General features: G+C 41.4%; 1 protein-coding gene across 3 annotated transcripts in view; it reads right to left on the bottom strand.

The window, feature by feature from the left end:
* OSGEP (O-sialoglycoprotein endopeptidase) overlaps positions 1 to 27,083 on the bottom strand; it is a 161,439-nt gene that overhangs the window by 19,170 nt on the left and 115,186 nt on the right. For all 3 annotated transcript variants that reach the window (XM_053702239.1, XM_053702241.1, XM_053702240.1), the window contains 2 exons: positions 26,717 to 26,792; positions 17,100 to 17,198 (listed from right to left, as the gene is read on the bottom strand). In XM_053702239.1, the coding sequence (XP_053558214.1) occupies positions 17,100 to 17,198; positions 26,717 to 26,792 (175 nt within the window). The remainder of the gene's footprint in view (positions 1 to 17,099; positions 17,199 to 26,716; positions 26,793 to 27,083) is intronic.

Genomic DNA, 27,083 nt, shown 5'->3' with positions numbered 1-27,083 from the left:
ACCACTATAGGGGAAGGAAAAGCCTTGAGTAAACCTTGAGTAAATCTTTATTGGATCACAAATATAATGTACACTACAGACAGACAGTACAGCACACACAGCACACAGTGCCACACACAACAGCACAATACAAAAATAAAGCACACACACCTCAGGTGAGTGGCGTGCCACCCTTTCTTCACCATGATTTACTCCTTGATGTCTGTGTCCTTTTTTATGTATTGTTTGTTTGTGTGTGACTGCTGTGTACTGTTCAGTGACAGACTCAGTCACTGTTCAGTTGTGTGTAGTACTGCTTTAACAGTAACTAATAACTAACTAATTATATTTGTGATCCCATAAAGATAATATAATCATCAAGAAGAAACTGTAGTTATAGTAGTTCAGTTCAATGCTACTTGTTTTAAATGTCTCTCTCTCTAGTACTATTGTAAGTCTGTAACTGTGTGTAAACTAATTGTATATGTCACAATCACATGTGTGTTGTGTGCACACTCTGTGCTGTGTGTTGTGTTCCAGATTCTTCACGTGATGTTTGTTTGCCACAAATTGACAGTCATGAAGGCACAGTGGACTGCACCTGTAATTTTGTACCTATAAGGGATTTATGTTTTGTTTTCTGAGGACAATTTTCACACAAATAAGGTATTATGGTGGTAACTTAAGCTTAACCTATCTATTTTGGTTTTAATTTAATGTCTATTATTATATTATTATTACTAAGTAAGTAAAGAAATTAAATTAAAACCAACATAGATAGGTTAGACATTTATTTGTTGTTCATGTTTCTTTACAAGTGTATAGTGTACTACTTACTATATATAATATATACATTTAAATATTTTCTTTTACTGAAGAAGTACACTGTGAGCACTGCACTTTTTACACTACGTACTCTGTAACTACAGTTTGATGCCATAATATTGTTTCCAAACCAATACAACAATTGCCATTTAGTATTTACTGTTCTATAAACTGTTGTTGTCTGCTGTGTTCAGACTTTGCCACAGGAAGAGTGTCCTTTTTTGAGCTAATAAAATAAAAAAAGAGTTTATTTCAATACTTTGACTTCTTGAATTTTTTTTTCTGAAAAATTTAAAAATTGGGCAGAAATAGTGTAGTAATCGTGATGCATCGCGATGCATCGTAGAATCGAATCGTATCGAATCGTTACGATGATAATCGTAATCGAATCGAATCGTGAGACAGGTGAAGATGCGCAGCTCTAACAAATGTGTCACAAAGTTATTGCACGCAATGATGTATCAAAGAAAAACAGGAAATTATCTCTATCACTTTTGGTAATTGAGTGTGTAAATCGTGTCCACAAAATAGAATCTACATATTAAACATATGCTCATAAAATGTGAAATAAATTAACATGTAAAACAAGAAACATAAATATTTCACGTTGGTCATTGAATCTTTGTTTCTGAGGAAGGGAATGTAAATTCCCTGAAATGTCAAAACTTTTGCTGTGTTTTGTTTAAAATCCTGAGTGTTCTTCTGTTCTGTGGATGTATTTATCTCTGAGATAGCACCCAGGTGGCTGTATAATTTTTTACACTGGAGTATGTGGACACCTGACCATCACACCTGCATGAGCTTGTTGGGAACCTCATTACAAAACCATTGGCATTAATATGTTGTTGGCCCCCCCTTTTGAGGCAATAATAGCCGGATGCATCTCTTCTGGTTAGATTTTGGAGTATGTCTATAGGAATTTGTGCCCACTAAGAGGTATGAGGTCAGGCACTGATGTTGGACAAGAAGGTCTTTTTAACAATCGGCATTCCAATTTATCCCAAAGGTGTTCAGTGAGGTTGGGGTCAGAACTATATGCAGGCCCCTCAAGTTCTTCTACACCAGACTCGTCAAAACACATCTTTATGGATTTCAGTTTGTGCACAGTCATGCTAGACAAGGAAAGGGCCTTCCCCAAACTGTTGCTACAAAGTTAGAAGCACCAAACTGTCTAAGGGGCCTAGTCCAAGACCCAAAAGACAGCCCCAGATTAATACCTCCTCCACTAAACTTTACAGAATGCACTATGTATTCCGGTAGATAGCATTCTCCTGGCGCCCTCCACGCCTAGAGTCTTCCATCAGAATGTCAGATATTGTATATTCATTACTGCAGATAACATGTTTCCACTGCTTTACACCATTACAGTCAACAGTTGGCATTGAGCATGTTGATGATGGGCTTGTGTAGAGAGAGCTGCTCGGCCATGGAAACACATTTCATGAAGGTCCCAACTTACTCTCCTGATGTTGCTTCTAGAGGCAATTTGGAACTCTGTAGTGATTATTGCAACAGATAATAGGTGATTTTTAAATGCTACAAGCTTCAGCACTCAGCAACCCCGCTGTGAATTTGCATCGTCAACCACTTTGTTGCTGGGCTCTTGTTGGTCCTGGACAATTCCACTTCACAATAGCAAAGTTGACTGGGACAGAAAGGCAGAAATTTCACAAACAAACTTGCGACAAAGCTGGAATCCCATTGCAGTGCAATGTTTAAGGTCACAGAGGTCTTCAGTAAGACCCACTGTACTGCCAATGTTTGTCTATGGTAGATGTTATTGATATGTGCTGAATTGTATATACAGGTTAGCAATGGATGAGGCTGAAACACCAGCACTTAATTTGGGGGGAAAGAGAGAGAAATTTGTAATTAGAGTAGAAACAGTGGACATCCTGGGAGAAGTGTGAAGCGTCCATAGTGCTTGCAACATATATACAGTTTGTAGGAATTAATCTTATAAACTACCATAGTAGTGTCCTCTGGTGAGGTAACAAACCAAGTAAAGCAAATATTAAAGGGATATGAAACCCAAAACATTTCTTGTGTGTTTCAGATGGAGCATACAATTTTTAAAAAGAAGCTTGCAATTGACTTCTATTATCAAATTTGCTTTGTTTTCATGGTATTCTTTGTTGAAGAGATACCTAGGTAGGTGTCTAGAGCACTACATGTCAGGAAATAGTGCCAACATGCATAACATTTTTGCAAAACTCTACACACCTGAGCTTACCTCCCAGCTTTTCAACAAAAGATATCAAGAGAATGAAGCAATTTTCATAATAGAAGTAAATTTGAAAGTTGTTGGTTTCATATCCCTTTAATAAAAACAGAATTTATGCTTACCTGATAAATTACTTTCTCCAACGGTGTGTCCGGTCCACGGCGTCATCCTTACTTGTGGGATATTCTCTTCCCCAACAGGAAATGGCAAAGAGCCCAGCAAAGCTGGTCACATGATCCCCCCTAGGCTCCGCCTTCCCCAGTCATTCGACCGACGTAAAGGAGGAATATGCATAGGAGAAATCATATGATACCGTGGTGACTGTAGTTAGAGAAAATAATTCATCAGACCTGATTAAAAACCAGGGCGGGCCGTGGACCGGACACACCGTTGGAGAAAGTAATTTATCAGGTAAGCATAAATTCTGTTTTCTCCAACATAGGTGTGTCCGGTCCACGGCGTCATCCTTACTTGTGGGAACCAATACCAAAGCTTTAGGACACGGATGATGGGAGGGAACAAATCAGGTCGCCTATATGGAAGGCACCACGGTTTGCAAAACCTTTCTCCCAAAAATAGCCTCAGATGAAGCAAAAGTATCAAATTTGTAGAATTTGGTAAAAGTGTGCAGTGAAGACCAAGTCGCTGCCTTACATATCTGATCAACAGAAGCCTCGTTCTTGAAGGCCCATGTGGAAGCCACAGCCCTAGTGGAGTGAGCTGTGATTCTTTCAGGAGGCTGCCGTCCGGCAGTCTCATAAGCCAATCGGATAATGCTTTTAAGCCAGAAAGAGAGAGAGGTAGAAGTTGCTTTTTGACCTCTCCTTTTACCAGAATAAACAACAAACAAAGAAGATGTTTGTCTGAAATCCTTAGTAGCTGCTAAGTAAAATTTGAGAGCACGAACTACATCCAAGTTGTGCAACAAACGTTCCTTCTTTGAAACTGGATTAGGACACAAAGAAGGCACGACTATCTCCTGGTTAATATTTTTATTAGAAACAACTTTCGGAAGAAAACCAGGTTTAGTACGCAAAACCACCTTATCTGCATGGAACACCAGATATGGAGGAGAACACTGCAGAGCAGATAACTCTGAAACTCTTCTTGCAGAAGAGATTGCAACCAAAAACAAAACTTTCCAAGATAATAACTTTATATCAACGGAATGTAGGGGTTCAAACGGAACCCCCTGAAGAACTGAAAGAACTAAATTGAGACTCCAGGGAGGAGTCAAAGGTTTGTAAACAGGCTTGATTCTAACCAGAGCCTGAACAAAAGCTTGAACGTCTGGCACAGCCGCCAGCTTTTTGTGAAGTAAAACAGATAAAGCAGAAATCTGTCCCTTCAAAGAACTTGCAGATAATCCTTTCTCCAAACCATCTTGAAGAAAGGATAGAATCCTAGGAATTTTTATCTTGTTCCATGGGAATCCTTTGGATTCACACCAACAGATATATCTTTTCCATATTTTATGGTAGATTTTTCTAGTTACAGGCTTTCTAGCCTGAACAAGAGTATCAATGACAGAATCTGAGAACCCTCGCTTTGATAAAATCAAGCGTTCAATCTCCAAGCAGTCAGTTGGAGTGAGGCCAGATTCGGATGTTCGAACGGACCTTGAACAAGAAGGTCCTGTCTCAGAGGTAGCTTCCATGGTGGAGCCGATGACATATTCACCAGGTCTGCATACCAAGTCCTGCGTGGCCACGCAGGAGCTATCAAGATCACCGATGCCCTCTCCTGTTTGATCCTGGCTACCAGCCTGGGAATGAGAGGAAACGGTGGGAACACATAAGCTAGGTTGAAGGTCCAAGGTGCTACTAGTGCATCCACTAGAGCCGCCTTGGGATCCCTGGATCTGGACCCGTAGTAAGGAACCTTGAAGTTCTGGCGAGACGCCATCAGATCCATGTCTGGGATGCCCCATAATTGAGTTATTTGGGCAAAGATTTCCGGATGGAGTTCCCACTCCCCCGGATGAAATGTCTGACGACTCAGAAAATCCGCTTCCCAATTTTCTACTCCTGGGATGTGGATTGCAGACAAGTGGCAGGAGTGAGTCTCCGCCCATTGAATTATTTTGGTCACTTCTACCATCGCCAGGGAACTCCTTGTTCCCCCCTGATGGTTGATATACGCAACAGTCGTCATGTTGTCTGATTGAAACCTTATGAATTTGGCCTTTGCTAGCTGAGGCCAAGCCTTGAGAGCATTGAGTATCGCTCTCAGTTCCAGAATGTTTATCGGTAGAAGAGATTCTTCCCGAGACCAAAGACCCTGAGCTTTCAGGGGTTCCCAGACCGCGCCCCAGCCCACCAGACTGGCGTCGGTCGTGACAATGACCCACTCTGGTCTGCGGAAGCTCATCCCTTGTGACAGGTTGTCCAGGGTCAGCCACCAACGGAGTGAATCTCTGGTCCTCTGATCTACTTGTATCGTTGGAGACAAATCTGTATAATCCCCATTCCACTGTCTGAGCATGCACAGTTGTAATGGTCTTAGATGAATTCGCGCAAAAGGAACAATGTCCATTGCCGCAACCATCAAACCTATTACTTCCATGCACTGCGCTATGGAAGGAAGAAGAACAGAATGAAGTACTTGACAAGAGTTTAGAAGTTTTGATTTTCTGGCTTCTGTCAGAAAAATCTTCATTTCTAAGGAGTCTATTATTGTTCCCAAGAAGGGGACTCTTGTTGACGGAGATAGAGAACTTTTCTCTACGTTCACTTTCCACCCGTGAGATCTGAGAAAGGCTAGGACAATGTCCGTATGAGCCTTTGCTTGTGGCAGGGACGACGCTTGAATCAGAATGTCGTCCAAGTAAGGTACTACTGCAATGCCCCTCGGTCTTAGCACCGCTAGAAGGGACCCTAGTACCTTTGTGAAAATTCTTGGAGCAGTGGCTAATCCGAATGGAAGTGCCACGAACTGGTAATGTTTGTCCAGAAAGGCGAACCTTAGGAACTGATGATGTTCCTTGTGGATAGGAATATGTAGATACGCATCCTTTAAATCCACCGTGGTCATGAATTGACCTTCCTGGATGGTAGGAAGAATTGTTCGAATGGTTTCCATCTTGAACGATGGAACCCTGAGAAATTTGTTTAAGATCTTGAGATCCAAGATTGGTCTGAATGTTCCCTCTTTTTTGGGAACTATGAACAGATTGGAGTAGAATCCCATCCCTTGTTCCTTTAATGGAACAGGATGAATCACTCCCATTTTTAACAGGTCTTCTACACAATGTAAGAATGCCTGTTTTTTTATGTGGTCTGAAGACAATTGAGACCTGTGGAATCTTCCCCTTGGGGGTAGCTCCTTGAATTCCAGAAGATAACCTTGGGAGACTATTTCTAGAGCCCAAGGATCCAGAACATCTCTTGCCCATGCCTGAGCGAAGAGAGAAAGTCTGCCCCCCACCAGATCCGGTCCCGGATCGGGGGCCAACATCTCATGCTGTCTTGGTAGCAGTGGCAGGTTTCTTGGCCTGCTTACCTTTGTTCCAGCCTTGCATTGGCCTCCAGGCTGGCTTGGCTTGAGACGTATTACCCTCTTGCTTAGAGGGTGTAGAACTTGAGGCTGGTCCGTTTCTACGAAAAGGACGAAAATTAGGCTTATTTTTAGCCTTGAAAGACCTATCCTGAGGAAGGGCATGGCCCTTTCCCCCAGTGATATCTGAAATAATCTCTTTCAAGTCAGGGCCAAACAGCGTTTTCCCCTTTAAAGGAATATTAAGCAATTTGTTCTTGGATGACGCATCCGCTGACCAAGACTTTAGCCATAGCGCTCTGCGCGCCACAATAGCAAACCCTGAATTTTTCGCCGCTAATCTAGCTAATTGCAGGGTAGCGTCTAGAGTAAAAGAATTAGCCAATTTAAGAGCAAGAATTCTGTCCATAATCTCCTCATAAGAGGTAACCTTATCCAGCGACTTTTCTAGTTCATCAAACCAGAAAGACGCTGCTGTAGTAACAGGAACAATGCATGAAATTGGCTGTAGAAGGTAACCTTGCTGAACAAACATCTTTTTAAGCAAACCTTCTAACTTTTTATCCATAGGATCTTTGAAAGCACAACTATCTTCTATAGGGATAGTGGTGCGTTTGTTTAAGGTAGAGACCGCCCCCTCGACCTTAGGGACTGTCTGCCATAAGTCCTTTCTGGGGTCGACTATAGGAAACAACTTCTTAAATATAGGGGGAGGGACAAAAGGTATACCGGGCCTTTCCCATTCTTTGTTTACAATATCCGCCACCCGCTTGGGTATAGGAAAAGCTTCGGGGGGCACCGGGACCTCTAGGAACTTGTCCATCTTACATAATTTCTCTGGAACGACCAAATTGTCACAATCATCCAGAGTAGATAACACCTCCTTAAGCAGAGCGCGGAGATGTTCCAATTTAAATTTGAACGTAATAACATCAGGTTCAGCTTGTTGAGAAATTTTTCCTGAATCTGAAATTTCTCCCTCAGACAAAACCTCCCTAGCCCCTTCAGACTGGTGTAAGGGCATGTCAGAACCATTATCATCTGCGCCCTCATGCTCTACAGTATCTAAAACAGAGCAGTCGCGCTTTCGCTGATAAGTGGGCATTTTGGCTAAAATGTTTTTAATAGAATTATCCATTACAGCCGTTAATTGTTGCATAGTAAGAAGAATAGGCGCACTAGATGTACTAGGGGCCTCTTGTGTGGGCAAGACTGGTGTAGACACATAAGGGGATGATGCAGTACCATGCTTACTCCCCTCACTAGAGGAATCATCTTGGGCATCATTTTCACTATCACATGCATCACATATATTTAAATGAGAAGGAACTTTGGCTTCCTGACATACAGAACATAGTCTATCTGATGGTACAGACATGTTAAACAGGCATAAACTTGACAACAAAGTACAAAAAACGTTTTAAAATAAAACCGTTACTGTCACTTTAAATTTTAAACTGAACACACTTTATTACTGAATATGCGAAAAAGTATGAAGGAATTGTCCAAAATTCACCAAAATTTCACCACAGTGTCATAAGGCCTTGAAAGTTTTGCACACCAAATTTGAAAGTTTTAACTCTTAAAATAACGGAACCGGAGCCGTTTTTACGTTTAACCCCTATACAGTCCCTGGTATCTGCTTTGCTGAGACCCAACCAAGCCCAGAGGGGAATACGATACCAAATGACGCCTTCAGCACGCTTTTTCAATGTATCAGAGCTCCTCACACATGCTTCTGCATGCTTTGACTCCCAAAAACAACTGCGCATTAGTGGCGCGAAACTGAGGCTCTGCCTAAGACTAGAGAAGGCCCCCAGTGAAAAAGGTGTCCAAAACAGTGCCTGCCGTTTTTATTATCAACATTCCCAGATAAAAACAACTCCTCAGAGTAATAAACCATTAAACATGCTTATAAAACAAACGTTTTAGCCCAGAAAAATGTCTACCAGTCTTTAAAGCCCTTGTGAAGCCCTTTATAAATTGTTATTAAAATGGCTTACCGGATCCCATAGGGAAAATGACAGCTTCCAGCATTACCAAGTCTTGTTAGAAATGTGTCATACTTCAAGCAGTAAAAGTCTGCACACTGTTCCCCCAACTGAAGTTACTTCATCTCAACAGTCCTGTGTGGAACAGCCATCGATTTTAGTAACGGTTGCTAAAATCATCTCCCTCTTACAAACAGAAATCTTCATCTCTATTCTGTTTCAGAGTAAATAGTACATACCAGCACTATTTTAAAATAACAAACTCTTGATTGAAGCAATAAAACTACATTTAAACACCAAAAAACTCTAAGCCATCTCCGTGGAGATGTTGCCTGTACAACGGCAAAGAGAATGACTGGGGAAGGCGGAGCCTAGGGGGGATCATGTGACCAGCTTTGCTGGGCTCTTTGCCATTTCCTGTTGGGGAAGAGAATATCCCACAAGTAAGGATGACGCCGTGGACCGGACACACCTATGTTGGAGAAATTGTATTCTAACTTGTAATACACACCATTACCATTGGGTGATGCTGTTACTGCTGCACATTGTAATATATCCTGCAATAAACTCAGTAACCACAGGGTGTAATTTGTACTCCTTGCATTTTACCATTCAGTGCACAGTGGGTGTCAGGTAGTCCAGAGGCAGAGCAAAAGAAGGTGACTACAGGGCAACGCAGTTCCTACATGCTGCAAGGTTGCCCTCCTTTGCCCTGATCTCTCTGCAAAAGCCTGTATGCAGTAAATCACAGCATGCGTGCACGTAAAATTATTTAAATAAACTGTAAAGTATAAATGACATTCTTTAAAAAAACTCAAAAGCTTACTGCACCCTTCTCACCCTGTCATTGTATGTATGTATGTATGTATGTATGTATGTATATGTGTGTGTGTGTGTGTATATATATATATATATATATATATATATATACAGTATATATACATATATACACACACACACACACATATACACGCACATACATACACACGCACGCATATCAAAAACAGCAGTGTGTGCGAACACTCACCAAAAGAGCAACAGCTGCCAGGGTGCTCTCAGAATAACAAGTCCAAAGAAAGAATAAAGGACTTGCTGGTCTTCAGTCAACAAACTAACATTTATTATTTATGTGACATTTCGGGGTGAACAAGCCCCTTCCTCTGACAAACAAATAGTGAGTGAAAATTAGACTTTTATAGCCCTAACAGGCCCTCCTACAGCAGTCTGCCTATTGGAGAGCAGCGTGTGCAAAAATCAAAGATATGTAAACAGACAGGTAATTAGCTGAATAAAAAAGTGTCAATGTATCAGAAACAATGGTTAGTAAAACATGTCTATGATAGACTATGAGACACCAAAACTGAGAACAAAGATCGAAAACATTATCAGAAAAAAACTTTGTAACAAAGTACAACAAGAAACTGAGTAACAGCCGAGAAAGACTAAACCACATTGGTAAATGGTAACACACCTCTTTGTGACGTAATCTAAAGCTAAAACATCAAAGTAACAACCGAAGAATCGGCTACAGTAATAACCAAATCAAAAGCAAAAACAAAGGAAAGGACTAATAACAAAAAGTCAACCGACATGAGCCAGATTGTTTAAGCTGCTATCAACTCGATGGGTACGTACGTGTAGTGCAAACCAAAAAAAATACTATACAATGGGCGAAATTGGTAGTCTTGGTAATATCCAAACAAAGAGTGTGAAAGACCAATCACAAGAGGGGGCGTGGTCCCGCCACAAAATTGTCATCAAACTGGTCGGCCAACCCAACAGCAGAAAACACAAGCAAAATGAATATAAATACCTCAAAACATAAGAAATCAACGATCGTAACAAAACACAAAGGTTACATACGGGTTAGGCAAAATACATAGATGCCAAAACTGGTATATAATATCAGCAAAAACGAATAACCACAGACTGTTAAAAAGACTATAGACAAGCTACATTACCAAAAAAATGTCAGCCGATCCTGATCAGACTATTTAGATAGACTAAATAGCTAAGCATCCACCAGATCACCATGTCCATCAAAGCAAACCGTCAGATAAAGCACGCGATGAGCGTGCTGCATATTCATAACAGCTCTAGACCAAAAATGTAAGCATAGAAAGTAAACATAAAATGTGAAACCCAATCACGAGAGGGGGCGTGGTAACGTCCCGTAGGGGAAATACCTATCACATACAGCGGACAGAAGCAAAAAATAGTCGTTATGGAAACGAAAGGTAAGTGCATACCTGAAAGTTAAAGCATCACAATAGAGCAAGCTTCAGATGAAACAAACATCAGTCACTAATAGACTGGGAAAAATATCAGAATCTTACCATCATTTAATACCGGGAAAAAGGCATAAAACAAAAAAAATATCAAAAGGAATGTTGCCAGACACTAGGAGAGAAAGGGGAAAGAAAACAAACTCACAGCAGAGTCATATTCTTAGTCAGGTGCCCCAAAACACATGGGTACAGAACCACCGAATCAAAGAGATGTGACAAAACATATAAAAGGAACAATAATATCTAAACATATGCACAAAATTAGGCATTATCACACAAGGCATTATCACACGTCTTTCCAGTATAGAACTTGCCACACGGGCAGTGGAGTAGATAAATGATGTGGGTGGTCGTGCAGGTCAAGAAGTGCTTGATCTGATACTTCTTTTTCTTGTCCGGGTTTTGAAAGGAGGGACCAGTGAGCATGCTGTTGCATGTTACGCAGCTCGTACAGCGGAAACAACATTTTTTCTTTTTTATCCACATACAGGATAAAATGTCAGGCAAAATGTCAGTTTTCACAAGTAAATTCCATAAAATGTCTTCCTCTTTTGAAGGCAACCCTGGGTTTGTCCCAGTGGGTAAATGGTTAAGTGGGGTCAGTTTGAATACGTTTCCATTCATCTCGGATGGCTCTTGTGATTACATTTTTATCCGATGTATAGGTTGTGACAAAAGTGAGGCGTTGTTGATCGTCAGGGCTTGTGGGTTCATTCGGCACAAGTATACTTTGTTTGCACATATTAAGTTGAGAAAGCGTATATCCTCTTTGTCTGAACCTCTTAGTCATCTTGCCTGGTTGTTGAAAACATCTTTCTTGATCTGTGTTGTTTCTGATCAACCTCTGAAATTGTGATTTAGGAATGTTAGGAATTAGAGGGGGGGGGGGTGACAGCTATCGGCCCGAAGAATCAAGTTTCTGTACGTCTTTTTCCTGTAGAGTATGGTACCTAATCTGTTGCCATCCTTAAACACCCGGACATCAAGAAAATCAATTATCCTGGAGTTAGCATTGTGCTGGAATCTGATTGTGCTGTCAATGTTGTTAAGATCATTAACCCATTATTTGAGAGATAATTCTTTACCATCCCATATCAAGAAGAGATGGCCTATATAACGACAGTATAGCTTGATCTATTTGTTGGAAAATACCTGCATCCTGTGCGTCTCGTACTCAGCCATAAATAAGTTGGTTAGCAATGGGGCCACATTGGGCCCCATCGCCGTTCCAGCAATTTGTAAGTAAAAGGTTTTCTCAAAGAGAAAATAATTCTTAGTGAGGCAATCAGTGAGATCAATTAGCACATCTTCATCAGGCCCCACATACAGGATCCGTCTAAGTTGTCTTCTGACTGTGGTGTCTTCTGGCTCACGTCGGTTGACTTTTTATTATTAGTCCTTTCCTTTGTTTTTGATTTGGATTTGTAGCCGATTCTTCGGTTGTTAATTTGATGTTTTAGCATTGGATTACGTCACAAAGGGGTGTGTTATCATTTACCAATGTGGTTTAGTCTTTCTCGGCTGTTACTCAGTTACTTGATGTACTTTGTTACAAAGTTTTTTCCTGATAATGTTTTCGATCCTTGTTCTCAGTCTTGGTGTCTCATAGACATGTTTTACTAACCACTGTATCTGATACATTGACACACGTATTCACATTTTTTTTATTATCTTTCTCTCTCTCTTATATATATATATATATATATATATATGAACACAGCAACCCCAGATGATCATTTTGGCCTTCATTGGGCCTCGTCAGTGAGGTGTAGCCATATTCCTCTAAGCACACTGAGCAAGGAGTTCACGTCTGGTTGCCCCTTTTTCCCATAGGGAGACTAAATACATACAGAGAGAAGTGCACTCACAGGAACGAACAACTGGCTCAAAACCATTGTTAGCCTGTTCTATTGCGATTTACCACCTGGGTGCAGCTTTTTAGCCCAGTAATGCTTTTCACAGAGTAGAACTTTCCTGTAGTATATCAGTCTGATCCCGCCTATTACGGTCAGTCCAGCGCCAAAATACCAGGCAATTCTTCTCTGAACAAGGAACACAGCAACCCCAGACAATCTTTTGGCCTTCATTGGGCCTCGTCAGTGAGGTGTAACCATATTCCTCTAAGCACACTGAGCAAGGAGTCCACGTCTGGTTGCCCTTTTTTGCCCATAGGGAGACTAAATACATACAGAAGTGCACTCACAGGAACGAACAACTGGCTCAAAACCATTGTTAGCCTTTTCTATGGCGATTTTTATGTAAGCATGCCATTGCATGTGATGCAGTCCCCACATCTATAGCAACCCAACTTATTTTTCCCATCCATCCAGGTGCCCTTCTGATAGCATTTAACTGGATCACTGTGTACAAGGATGTCTTTCAAGTTGGGAGCCTTTTTATATACAATACGGGGAGCGTCTATTTGTGTGAATGGGAGTAGTTTGTCAGTCTTCACGATGTCCCAATTATTTCTCACAGATTTTTGAAGTACCTTATGTAAAGGTCGTGATGAGAGTAATATTTTTGTTGTCTTTCTTGTCTTGTTTTTTTGTGCAACAGTGTCTTCTGATCATATTGTGACATTTTATTCCTTGATGCTGCTTTGCTAGTGCTTGTATTGACTGCGATAGAATGTATGAACAGTGACGTAAGGGTTGTCTCGTCACTGGGGGCGTGGTTATGTTAATTAGCCATGCGCTCTGTTTACAAATGGTGTGATTAATCACCAGTGATGTGGGATACTTGCTGTAGCACTTTAGCACCGGACGTTTTAAGCACTGTAGGGTATATTAAGGCAACAGGTGTGTGGGTTTAATAGAGAACACTAGGACACAGGTTAAACACCCATCGAGAAAGGTACCAGTCTGGTATCGAAACGTTTGGGGCATTTGTATATCGAAAATGTTAATTTGATGAGATTAAACTGAATTTGTTCATGAAGACCGGTGAGTGCAGTGTTTTATTTCTTAAACAGGATAAATGCAATGGATCTCTCTCTCTATATCGATCAATCTATCTATATCTCTCTCTATCGATCTATATCTATCTATATCTCTCTCTCTGTGTGAGTGTGTGTGTATATATATATATATATATATATATATATATATACACACACACACATCTATATACTGTATATACATAACTCAGAGATATTGTGGGTTCAGTTCCAGACCACCGCAATAAAGCAAATATGCATATAAAAGCTGTTTGCACTATACTGTAGTCTACTAAGGTCTCTATTTACCAAGGTCTGGCGGACCTGATCCGACAGTGCGGATCAGGTCTGCCAGACCTCGCTGAATATGGAGAGCAATGCGCTCTCCGTATTCAGCATTGCACCAGCAGCTCACAAGAGCTGCTGGTGCAACGCCGCCCCCTGCAGACTCGCGGACAATGGGCCACCAGCAGGGAGTGTCAATCAACCCGATCGTACTTGATCGGGTTTATCTCCGGCGATGTCTGTCCGCCTGCTCAGAGCAGGCGGACAGGTTATGGAGCAGCGGTCTTTGTGACCGCTGCTTCATAACTGCTGCTTCATAACTGCTGTTTCTGGCGAGTCTGAAGACTCGCCAGAAACGCGGGCCATCAAGCTCCTTTCGGAGCTTGATAGATAGGCCCTTAAGTCTGCAGTAGCATTATGTCTAAAAAACAATGTACATACCTTAATGAAAAAATACTTTACTGCTAAAATAAAAAAGCTAACCATCATCTAAGCCTTCAGCGAGTCATAATCTTTTTGCTAGCATATATACACATTATATAAATATACAGGTGGCCCTCGTTTTACAACGGTTCAATTTACACCGTTTCAGAATAACAACCTTTTTTTCCAGTCATGTGACTGCTATTGAAAAGCATTGAGAAGCAGTGCATTTATTAAAATAGCCAGTAGGTGGAGCTGTCCGCTTGTGTTGCAGCAAAGCCAAGCAAGCTAAAATTAATCAGTTTAACCAGACCTGAGCTATCGAGCAGATTTCAAAGGAACAAGATCTTCCTGTCTATAAATCAGTCCAGATTGGAATGCATAGAAAGAACTGTTTGCAGAAAAATGCAAGTGAAGTCTGTGTTGTGTGATTGTTTTATTAGGTTTATAATGCTGTTTAGCAAATGTTTTTGTTCATTTAACTTAGTTTAATTATATATTCTGTGTTGTGTGATTATTTTATTAGGTTTATAATGCTGTTTAGAATTTAAAGTCTTCATTTCAAAGCTTTAAAAATAATGTATTAAGTGTTACTTATGACAATTTTGAGAGGGGCCTGGAACCTATCTCCCTCACTTCCCATTGACTTACATTATAAACTAGGTTTAATTTACAACGGTTTCGATTTACAACCATTCCTTCTGGAACCTAACCCCGGCGTAAACTGAGGGCTACCTGTATATATATATATATATATATATATATATATATATATAAAACATGGAAGGGAATTGCACTCCAAGACCGGATCAGGTACACATCCTGTGACTCAGCAACATCCAGCCCTGGGTGCTAAATAGCACTCCAAAAAAGCTGTGATGTCACCAGAGCCACAGGCAGTTAACCCCAGTCCGGAATGGGTGCAAGAAACAAGGGGGATTACAAATAAAAAGTAATACAACACATAGAAACACCCAGCACTCACCAGCTAGCTCACAGCTAAGATAAAATCACAACTGGAAAAAAAAAAAAAAAAAAAAAAATCACAACTGGAAAGGTTAGTAACCGCATCTGGCCAAATGGGAAAGCTCAGGCACCACGTCAAGGTCCTTTCCATTGCCTGAGTCCCTAACACAGCCACACTATCATGCGAGCTCACAAAGCCAAACAGACTGAGAACAAAGAAGGGGTGCACAGGTGGAGTAATCACCCATAGAAAATACAAAACATGGAAGGGAACTGCACTCCAAGACCGGATCAGGTACACATCCTGTGACTCAGCAACATCCAGCCCTGGGTGCTAAATAGCACTCCAAAAAAGCTGCGATGTCACCAGAGCCACAGGCAGTTAAAGGGACATTATACACTCATTTTTTCTTTGCATAAATGTTTTGTAGATGATCTATTTATATAGCCCATAAAGTTTTTTTTAAAAATAAATGTATAGTTTTGCTTATTTTTAAATAACATTGCTCTGATTTTCAGACTCCTAACCAAGCCCCAAAGTTTTATGTGAATACCGTTAGCTACCTTCTCCAGCTTGCTGCTGTTTGTGTAAAGGGTCTTTTCATAGGCAAAAGAAGGGGGAGGAGGGTAGTGTCTTATTTGCCACTTGCAGTGGGCTTTCCAGCTACCTTTTCAACAGAGCCAAACTGACAGCTTCTAAGTAAGTTTTTAAACAGTTTTATACTGGATTTTTATATCAGTATCTGTGCATCTTATTCTTTATAGTAGTGTCTATTACATACAGTTATATGAAAATGAGTGTATACTGTCCCTTTAACCCCAGTCCGGAATGGGTGCAAGAAACAAGCTTTCCCATTTGGCCAGATGCGGTTACTAACCTTTCCAGTTGTGATTTTATCTTAGCTGTGAGCTAGCTGGTGAGTGCTGGGTGTTTCTATGTGTTGTATTACTTTTTATTTGTAATCCCCCTTGTTTCTTGCACCCATTCCGGACTGGGGTTAACTGCCTGTGGCTCTGGTGACATCACAGCTTTTTTGGAGTGCTATTTAGCACCCAGGGCTGGATGTTGCCGAGTCACAGGATGTGTACCTGATCCGGTCTTGGAGTGCAGTTCCCTTCCATGTTTTGTATTTTCTATGGGTGATTACTCCACCTGTGCCCCCCTTCTTTGTTCTCAGTCTGTTTAGCTTTGTGAGCTTGCTTGATAGTGTGGCTGTGTTAGGGACTCAGGCAATGGAAAGGACCTTGACGTGGTGCCTGAGCTTTCCCATTTGGCCAGATGCGGTTACTAACCTTTCCAGTTGTGATTTTATCTTAGCTGTGAGCTAGCTGGTGAGTGCTGGGTGTTTCTATGTGTTATATATATATATATATAACCAGAGGAGATAGACACAGTATTTACCGGATTTAGTAGAATAAAACTTCACTTTTAATGACTCAAGTTAATGGACACTTATCAATGGATGCGGAGGGTAGAACAAAACCAGAAGTGTCTATCTCCTCTGGTCTCATCTACTGCCTTTTTGCATCCCGGTTGTTGTGTATCCTGTTAAAAGTGAGTGCAGTCTTTAGGATATATATATATATATATATATATATATATATATATTCTTATAGAAAAATACTGTTACTTCAGTAGCTTATCCTTAGAAGACTTTTGAGAAATTATAAAGACAAATACTGACCGCTGAGTTATCCAGGAGTCGTTCAGAGGAGTGACATTTCCAGAGCGGAACATCTCCCACCCCGCCTGAGCAATCATTGCACCGTTATCTATACAGAACCTATAAATTAGAGGAAACATAAGATGATTATAGTGAAGGTGTTGAGAAATGGTGGATCCTCAGCATAAAAAAATTATTCAGAGAATTGGATATTTTTATGCACCTCTAAGCATGTATGTTCAGTTACAAATAACAGTTTTTGATGTGCTCATAAACGAATCACCAAAAACTGGTTAGAAAACAGTTTTGAAAATTAGTTTGAACACTACTGCAACAATGTTGTACATATAATGTTGCAGAAATTCCTGAGTCCACCTCAGCATACTCTCATGGAAAGGAGCAAAGCTTCACAGTAATATAAAAAGGTAAATTTGAGAACAAAAAGTAAAGGTTTTGATGTCCATATAACTATAACATATTTGAATACTGCTCTTTCATATAAATGACAGAAATTTTGCCCATTAAATTACTGCATATTTTAAATTAAGCTCAACCAATCCCTGCAGTTTTTTTTCAAAAAGAAGGCTGTGGGCAATGCAACCCGGGCCGGCGGAAGCGCAAGGCAGTACAGGCAGCCGCCTTATAGCGCCCCAGCAGGGGGGCGCTGAGAGCGGGAGGTGCCGAGGTGGATCTGCCTAAAGCTTAAGTTAAAATATTTATGTTGCCATGCGCCGCCGCTGCCTGAAGAGTGCGCACACACAGGAGGAGTGAAGAGAGTCAAGACACATTTCGTCAGGCAGCATTAATCTTGTCTATGATCGCCTGACTAGCTACAACTTCCTGCATGGCTTAGATGGACTACATTGCTATGTGGGCGTGTCGCGTTTGCCGTGGAGCTCGCTTGCGCAGCCTGCCTAAACCAATATGAATGAGAGGGAATTGGGAAATGAGCCATATGAGCCTGGATGTATAATAAATATACCAAATATCACAATAAGAAAATGAGTGAAATAAATGTGATAATCAAATATAGCAAATAAAAAAGGAAACCATAAATTAAAAGTTCATATGTAAGGATATATTTGTTCTTTTGGGTAAGTGTCCCCGCTCTTCTGCGATCCTCCGTGTGTTCTCAAAGAAAAGGAAACAAAATGTGCAACATAGTGTAACTCTGTAACCACTTGAAATGGAGTAGTGTAAAATGTCTCTTGAATAAATTTGCTTCCTTTTCTCTTGGTCTAATATAGAAATGTAGTAATAAAAAGATGCAATGCTCATAAGACCTTATTACATTCAGAACAAACAGCTTTGCAGACTGGGAAAGGCTAGGGGAGTGTTTGAAAAACTCTCAGAGCCAGTTAATAATCAATGCATTGCTGCTTTACAGTACTACTGCATATTTGACTGTTAACTTCAAACAGCACTTAACTCTCAATGCACTGTTTTATGAAACACTTACACAGTGCAGCCAGTGTAAAGAACAGAGCTGCAAAGTTAAAGCACTAAGTCTAACAGTTCCTGCATGGGTTCTGTTCTTTCTGCAGACATGCTGCATTTTCTGCGATGACATCTCAGATCACTGTATGTTCTGCCTTGGGGAGTGAGTAACACCCACCCAGACCGATACTGGAGACAGTATCGTGAGGGTAGATAGCAGAGGTCTGAGGGCAGGGGTCAGTAGTCACTGTGTGGGGGCGGGCGCCGGGCAGAAATTAGAAAGCACAGGGCTTTGCATGAGGAGCCTGGTTCAAGCAGCTGACGCTGTACATAAATAAATCATGAAAATAATTTTGAGCCCAAACATAATCCTATACACATAATTCATGTTTACAATCTAATTAGACTGACTACCAGAGCTAGACTACAAAAGTTTTCCTTATGCAACATTTCCCAAGGAGAAAATGTCCTCTTTATGCACAGACTGTCTGATAACTTAAAGAAAATTTGCCTAAAAACCCTAGATGAAAAGGGCACCAAATGCCCTCTGTAAGTCAGGCAATCCTCTTGCACCTGTGGAATTGGATGGCCACGATATTTTATATCAAGTTAATAACCTCTCTGTAAACTTTCTTGCGGATAAAAGTTCTCCCTTTATCCTAGATGGTACTGACTCATTTCTTGTCTGCAAAGACCTTTATTTCTCTGCAGTTTGGAAATGTATCCATAACCCACAGTATATCTGGGTGTTCCATCTACCAAATAGGCATCCTCGCTGACATGCATCCATTTTTTTCTGTAACACTATTCCGCTGTGAATCTCTTAGGGGGAGGGCCACCTTTGTAAATTACTATTGTAAATGTACACACCTGATACAGTTTTCATAGAAGTGCTAAAATACAGGAACTAAGTACCTGGACAGTGTGTTGTGTGTGCAGGGCCAACGGTGGCAGTATGATTGCGGTGCGGCAATGTGAGTGACTGGTGGTAGTGATTTGAAGTAAACTGTGAGACTTGTGAGTGTACTGTGAAGTAAACAGTACTACTAAAGTTTCTGTGTTATTGTGGGTCTGAGTGTATGCGTTAGTGCATGTCTGTGTTATTGTCTGTGTGTGTGTGTTAGGTGAAATTTTAAATATATATGTGTGTCTCAAAAATGGGCCGGCTCCTAAGATAGCAAGAGAAATAAACAAAATTGATAATAGGAGTAAATGAGAAATTTGCTTAAAATCACATGCTCTGTCTGAAACATGAAAGAAAAAAAAATAATTGGGTTTTATATCCCTTTAACTAGCAATGGGGATGGTATGTAATAATGGGGGGGGCAAAATGTATCCTCGCTTGTGTGGCCAAAAATCCTAGCATCGGCCCTGAATGCAACCAATCAGATTGCTTCCCCAGAGACCTCATTATCAACAGGAGCACATTCCCAAGTCCAAATTGCACAGTACCAGTTGTGTCTTTTCCCCCTGTGGCATGTGCAAAGTACTGCAGTCTCTTTATCCCTGGTACTCAGGGGCATACTCCAGTTGAAGAGAATGGCTTGAATTATATATCCTCTGATTGGCTATATTGCCTGAAGACTGCTTAAAAACAGAATTTATGTTTACCTGATAAATTACTTTCTCCAACGGTGTGTCCGGTCCACGGCGTCATCCTTACTTGTGGGATATTCTCTTCCCCAACAGGAAATGGCAAAGAGCCCAGCAAAGCTGGTCACATGATCCCTCCTAGGCTCCGCCTACCCCAGTCATTCGACCGACGTTAAGGAGGAATATTTGCATAGGAGAAACCATATGTTACCGTGGTGACTGTAGTTAAAGAAAATAAATTATCAGACCTGATTAAAAAAACCAGGGCGGGCCGTGGACCGGACACACCGTTGGAGAAAGTAATTTATCAGGTAAACATAAATTCTGTTTTCTCCAACATAGGTGTGTCCGGTCCACGGCGTCATCCTTACTTGTGGGAACCAATACCAAAGCTTTAGGACACGGATGAAGGGAGGGAGCAAATCAGGTCACCTAAATGGAAGGCACCACGGCTTGCAAAACCTTTCTCCCAAAAATAGCCTCAGAAGAAGCAAAAGTATCAAATTTGTAAAATTTAGAAAAAGTGTGCAGTGAAGACCAAGTCGCTGCCTTACATATCTGATCAACAGAAGCCTCGTTCTTGAAGGCCCATGTGGAAGCCACAGCCCTAGTGGAGTGAGCTGTGATTCTTTCAGGAGGCTGCCGTCCGGCAGTCTCATAAGCCAATCGGATAATGCTTTTAATCCAGAAGGAGAGAGAGGTAGAAGTTGCTTTTTGACCTCTCCGTTTACCAGAATAAACAACAAACAAAGACAAAGTTTGTCTGAAATCCTTAGTAGCTGCTAAGTAAAATTTGAGAGCACGAACTACATCCAAGTTGTGCAACAAACGTTCCTTCTTTGAAACTGGATTAGGACACAAAGAAGGCACAACTATCTCCTGGTTAATGTTTTTGTTAGAAACAACTTTTGGAAGAAAACCAGGTTTAGTACGCAAAACCACCTTATCTGCATGGAACACCAGATAAGGAGAAGAACACTGCAGAGCAGATAATTCTGAAACTCTTCTAGCAGAAGAAATTGCAACCAAAAACAACTAGGTTGAGACTCCAAGGAGGAGTCAAAATTTTGTAAACAGGCTTGATTCTAACCAGAGCCTGAACAAAGGCTAGAACATCTGGCACAGCTGCCAGCTTTTTGTGAAGTAACACAGACAAGGCAGAAATCTGTCCCATCAAGGAACTTACAGATAATCCTTTTTCCAATCCTTCTCGAAGGAAGGATAGACTCTTAGGAATCTTAACCTTGTCCCAAGGGAATCCTGCAGATTCACACCAACAGATATACCAAATTATGTGGTAATTTTTCTGGTTACAGGCTTTCAGGCCTGAACAAGAGTATTAATAACAGAATCTGAGAACCCTCGCTTTGATAAGATCAAGCGTTCAATCTCCAAGCAGTCAGCTGGAGTGGGTCGAACGGACCTAGAACAAGAAGGTCTCGTCTCAAAGGTAGCTTCCATGGTGGAGCCGATGACATATTCACCAGATCTGCATACCAAGTCCTGCGTGGCCACGCAGGAGCTATCAAAATCACCGACGCCCTCTCCTGATTGATCCTGGCTACCAGCCTGGGGATGAGAGGAAACGGCGGGAACACATAAGCTAGTTTGAAGGTCCAAGGTGCTACTGGTGCATCCACTAGAGCAGCCTTGGGATCCCTGGATCTGTACCCGTAGTAAGGAACTCTGAAGTTCTGACGAGAGGCCATCAGATCCATGTCTGGAATGCCCCACGGTTGAGTGACTTGGGCAAAGATTTCCGGATGGAGTTCCCACTCCCCCGGATGCAATGTCTGACGACTCAGAAAATCCGCTTCCCAATTTTCCACTCCTGGGATGTGGATAGCAGACAGGTGGCAGGAGTGAGACTCCGCCCATAGAATGATTTTGGTCACTTCTTCCATCGCTAGGGAACTCCTTGTTCCCCCCTGATGGTTGATGTATGAACTTGGCCCTCGCTAGCTGAGGCCAAGCTTTGAGAGCATTGAATATCGCTCTCAGTTCCAGAAAATTTATCGGTAGAAGAGATTCTACCCGAGACCAAAGACCCTGAGCTTTCAGGGATCCCCAGACCGCGCCCCAGCCCATCAGACTGGCGTCGGTCGTGACAATGACCCACTCTGGTCTGCGGAAGGTCATCCCTTGTGACAGGTTGTCCAGGGACAGCCACCAACGGAATGAGTCTCTGGTCCTCTGATTTACTTGTATCTTCGGAGACAAGTTTGAATAGTCCCCATTCCACTGACTGAGCATGAACAGTTGTAATGGTCTTAGATGAATGCGCACAAAAGGAACTATGTCCATTGCCGCTACCATCAAACCTATCACTTCCATGCACTGCGCTATGGAAGGAAGAGGAACGGAATGAAGTATCCGACAAGAGTCTAGGAGTTTTGTTTTTCTGGCTTCTGTCAGAAAAATCCTCATTTCTAAGGAGTCTATTATAGTTCCCAAGAAGGGAACCCTCGATGACGGAGATAGAGAACTCTTTTCCACGTTCACTTTCCATCCGTGAGATCTGAGAAAGGCCAGGACAATGTCCGTGTGAGCCTTTACTTGAGGAAGGGACGACGCTCGAATCAGAATGTCGTCCAAGTAAGGTACTACAGCAATGCCCCTTGGTCTTAGCACCGCCAGAAGGGACCCTAGTACCTATGAGAAAATCCTAGGAGCAGTGGCTAATCCGAAAGAAAACGCCACGAACTGGAAATGCTTGTCCAGGAATGCCATCCTTAGGAACCGATGATGTTCCTTGTGGATAGGAATATGTAGATACGCATCCTTGAAATCCACCTTGGTCATGAATTGACCTTCCTGGATGGAAGGAAGAAGTGTTCGAATGGTTTCCATCTTGAACGATGGAACCTTGAGAAACTTGTTCAAGATCTTGAGATCTAAGATTGGTCTGAACGTTCCCTCTTTTTTGGGAACTATGAACAGATTGGAGTAGAACCCCATCCCTTGTTCTCCTAATGGAACAGGATGAATCACTCCCATTTTTAGCAGGTCTTCTACCCAATGTAAGAATGCCTGTCTTCTTATGTGGTCTGAAGACAACTGAGACCTGTGGAACCTCCCCCTTGGAGGAAGCCCCTTGAACTCCAGAGAATAACCTTGGGAGACTATTTCTAGCGCCCAAGGATCCAGAACATCTCTTGCCCCAGCCTGAGCGAAGAGAGAGAGTCTGCCCCCCACCAGATCCGGTCCCGGATCGGGGGCCCGCATTTCATGCTGTCTTGGGAGCAGTGGCAGGTTTCCTGGCCTGCTTTCCTTTGTTCCAGCCTTGCATAGGTCTCCAGGCTGGATTGGCTTGAGAAGTATTACCTTCCTGCTTAGAGGACGTAGCCCTTGGGGCTGATCCGTTTCTGCGAAAGGGACGAAACTTAGGTTTATTTTTGGTCTTGAAAAGACCTATCCTGAGGAAGGGCGTGGCCCTTGCCCCCAGTGATATCAGAGATAATCTCTTTCAAGTCAGGGTCAAAGAGTGTTTTCCCCTTGAAAGGAATGTCAAGCAATTTGTTCTTGGAAGACGCATCCGCTGCCCAAGATTTTAACCAAAGCGCTCTGCGCCACAATAGCAAACCCAGAATTTTTTCGCCGCTAACCTAGCCAATTGCAAGGTGGCGTCTAGGGTGAAAGAATTAGCCAATTTAAGAGCACGAATTCTGTCCATAATCTCCTCATAAGAAGAAGAATTACTAATAATCGCCTTTCCTAGCTCATCAAACTAGAAACACGCGGCTGCAGTGACAGGGACAATGCATGCAATTGGTTGTAGAAGGGAACCTTGCTGAACAAACATCTTTAGCAGACCTTCTAATTTTTTATCCATAGGATCTTGGAAAGCACAACTATCTTCTATGGGTATAGTGGCGCGCTTGTGTAGAGTAGAAACCGCCCCCTCGACCTTGGGGACTGTCTGCCATCAGTCCTTTCTGGGGTCGACTATAGGAAAACAATTTTATAAATATGGGGGGAGGTACTAAAGGTATACCGGGCCTGTCCCATTCTTTACTAACAATGTACGCCACCCGCTTGGATATAGGAAAAGCTTCGGGGGGCCCCGGGGCCTCTAAGAACTTTTCCATTTTACATAGTGGTTCTGGAATGACCAGATAATCACAATCATCCAAATTGGATAACACCTCCTTAAGCAGAGCGCGGAGATGTTCCAACTTAAATTTAAAAGTAATCACATCAGGTTCAGCTTGTTGAGAAATGTTTCCTGAATCTGAAATTTCTCCCTCAGACAAAACCTCCCTGGCCCCCTCAGACTGGTGTCGGGGCCCTTCAGAAACCATATCATCAGCGTTCTCATGCTCTACAGAATTTTCTAAAACAGAGCAGTCGCGCTTTCGCTGATAAGTGGGCATATTGGCTAAAATGTTTTTGATAGAATTATCCATTACAGCCGTTAAATGTTGCATAGTAAGGAGTATTGGCGCACTAGATGTACTAGGGGCCTCCTGTATGGGCAAGACTGGTGTAGACGAAGGAGGGGATGATGCAGTACCATGCTTACTCCCCTCACTTGAGGAATCATCTTGGGCATCATTTTTACTAAATTTTTTTATGACATAAAATACATATAGTTAAATGAGAAGGAACCTTGGTTTCCCCACAGTCAGAACACAATCTATCTGGTAGTTCAGACATGTTAAACAGGCATAAACTTGATAACAAAGCACAAAAAACGTTTTAAAATAAAACCGTTACTGTCACTTTAAATTTTAAACTAAACACACTTTATTACTGCAATTGCGAAAAAGTATGAAGGAATTGTTCAAAATTCACCAAAATTTCACCACAGTGTCTTAAAGCCTTAAAAGTATTGCACACCACATTTGGAAGCTTTAACCCTTAAAATAACGGAACCGGAGCCGTTTTTATATTTAACCCCTTTACAGTCCCTGGAATCTGCTTTGCTGAGACCCAACCAAGCCCAAAGGGGAATACGATACCAAATGATGCCTTCAGAAAGACTTTTCTATGTATCAGAGCTCCACACACATGCAGCTGCATGCCATGCTGTCCTCAAAAACAAGTGCGCCATACCGGCGCGAAAATGAGGCTCTGACTATGATTAGGGAAAGCCCCTAAAGAATAAGGTGTCAAAAACAGTGCCTGCCGATATAATCATATCAAAATACCCAGAATAAATGATTCCTCAAGGCTAAATATGTGTTAATAATGAATCGATTTAGCCCAGAAAAAGTCTACAGTCTTAATAAGCCCTTGTGAAGCCCTTATTTACTATCTTAATAAACATGGCTTACCGGATCCCATAGGGAAAATGACAGCTTCCAGCATTACATCGTCTTGTTAGAATGTGTCATACCTCAAGCAGTAAGAGACTGCACACTGTTCCCCCAACTGAAGTTAATTGCTCTCAACAGTCCTGTGTGGAACAGCCATGGATTTTAGTTACGGTGCTAAAATCATTTTCCTCATACAAACAGAAATCTTCATCTCTTTTCTGTTTCTGAGTAAATAGTACATACCAGCACTATTTTAAAATAACAAACTCTTGATTGAATAATAAAAACTACAGTTAAACACTAAAAAACTCTAAGCCATCTCCGTGGAGATGTTGCCTGTACAACGGCAAAGAGAATGACTGGGGTAGGCGGAGCCTAGGAGGGATCATGTGACCAGCTTTGCTGGGCTCTTTGCCATTTCCTGTTGGGGAAGAGAATATCCCACAAGTAAGGATGACGCCGTGGACCGGACACACCTATGTTGGAGAAATAAATACACGTTTAAAAAACAAATGCTGCAGTGGTAAATAGGAAAGTATTTTTTTCTTTTTTTAAGCAAAATAAACAATATAATACAGATACAACGAAAAAAAGGAAAACTTATTTTTTACTTCCAGAAAATGGGGCCTGTCCCGAAGTCTCTAATACCGTATACAACTTGAATCTAAAAAATAAATGGTGGCACGGTCTCCCTTCAGAATTCTTGCTTCGTTCTGGGCTCTCTCCTCCAGGGTCTTCGCTGACTGTCCGATCAACAGAAGCTCAACAAAGAGACAATCAATATAGTACAAAACCATCAAATTAAAAGGAGCACTAAATGGAATGTACTCACAAGATGATGAGTAAAAGTTGAGCCTTTATTGAAAAACAGCCACATTCTTCTTCACATCCAAAGAAAGTCCAGTTTAATAACATATAAAAAGCCCAATGCTGATAAAACCACTCAGACAGGTTCGGTGAACAAAACACCTTTTTCAAAAGTGATTCAAATTTCATCAAACAAGCTCTTTTAAACTATGAGTACATTCCACTTAGTACTCATTTTAATTTGATGGTATTGCACTATGTTGATTGTCTCTTTATTGATCTGTTGACTGAGGACAGTCCGTGAAAACCCTGGAGAAGAGAGCTCAGAACAGAGCAAGAGTTCTAAAGGGAGACAGCGCCGCCTTTTTTTTTTTTAATTTAGATTTTTTCTTTTTAAGTGTACACTTTCTTAATTATGAAAGTTGAATGTATACTTCCATGCCCCTTTAATGTCAGCCCCATAAGGAGCAACACAATTTTAGTTGTAACGTGTACAGATAATTTTTTTCAGAAAATAGGTCCTGGTGCTGAGGGGACATTTACCTTTCATCTGTGGCAAAGAGTTTAGCACTTCTTTCCTTACACATCACTTCCATCATCTCCTGTAAACGTATGTTACCTACGGAAGTGACAACACATTGACAAGGTAACTCACACTTTCTATTGTAAGGTATCAATGTATTAGCAAGCACAAAACAGAGAACATTATTGCAGCTCGACAACTAAAATAAAATTGTACTCAATAACTAACCAATGATGGTACAGGTTACAATGACAACAATTTAGGTAAGTAAAAATAGAAAAAAATATTAGTGATAGCACTCTAAAAGAAAAGTGTGGGGATAAAACAAGCTTTGGTGAGTTAAACAGTAAAGTGACCCTAGAAAGGCTAAAAAGTAAAGTTGATAAC

Source organism: Bombina bombina, chromosome 2, assembly GCF_027579735.1.
Source record: "Bombina bombina isolate aBomBom1 chromosome 2, aBomBom1.pri, whole genome shotgun sequence".
NCBI lineage: Eukaryota > Metazoa > Chordata > Amphibia > Anura > Bombinatoridae > Bombina > Bombina bombina.
The sequence above is the reverse complement of the archived record's forward strand: the minus strand, read 5'-3'. Positions and strand labels throughout refer to the sequence as shown.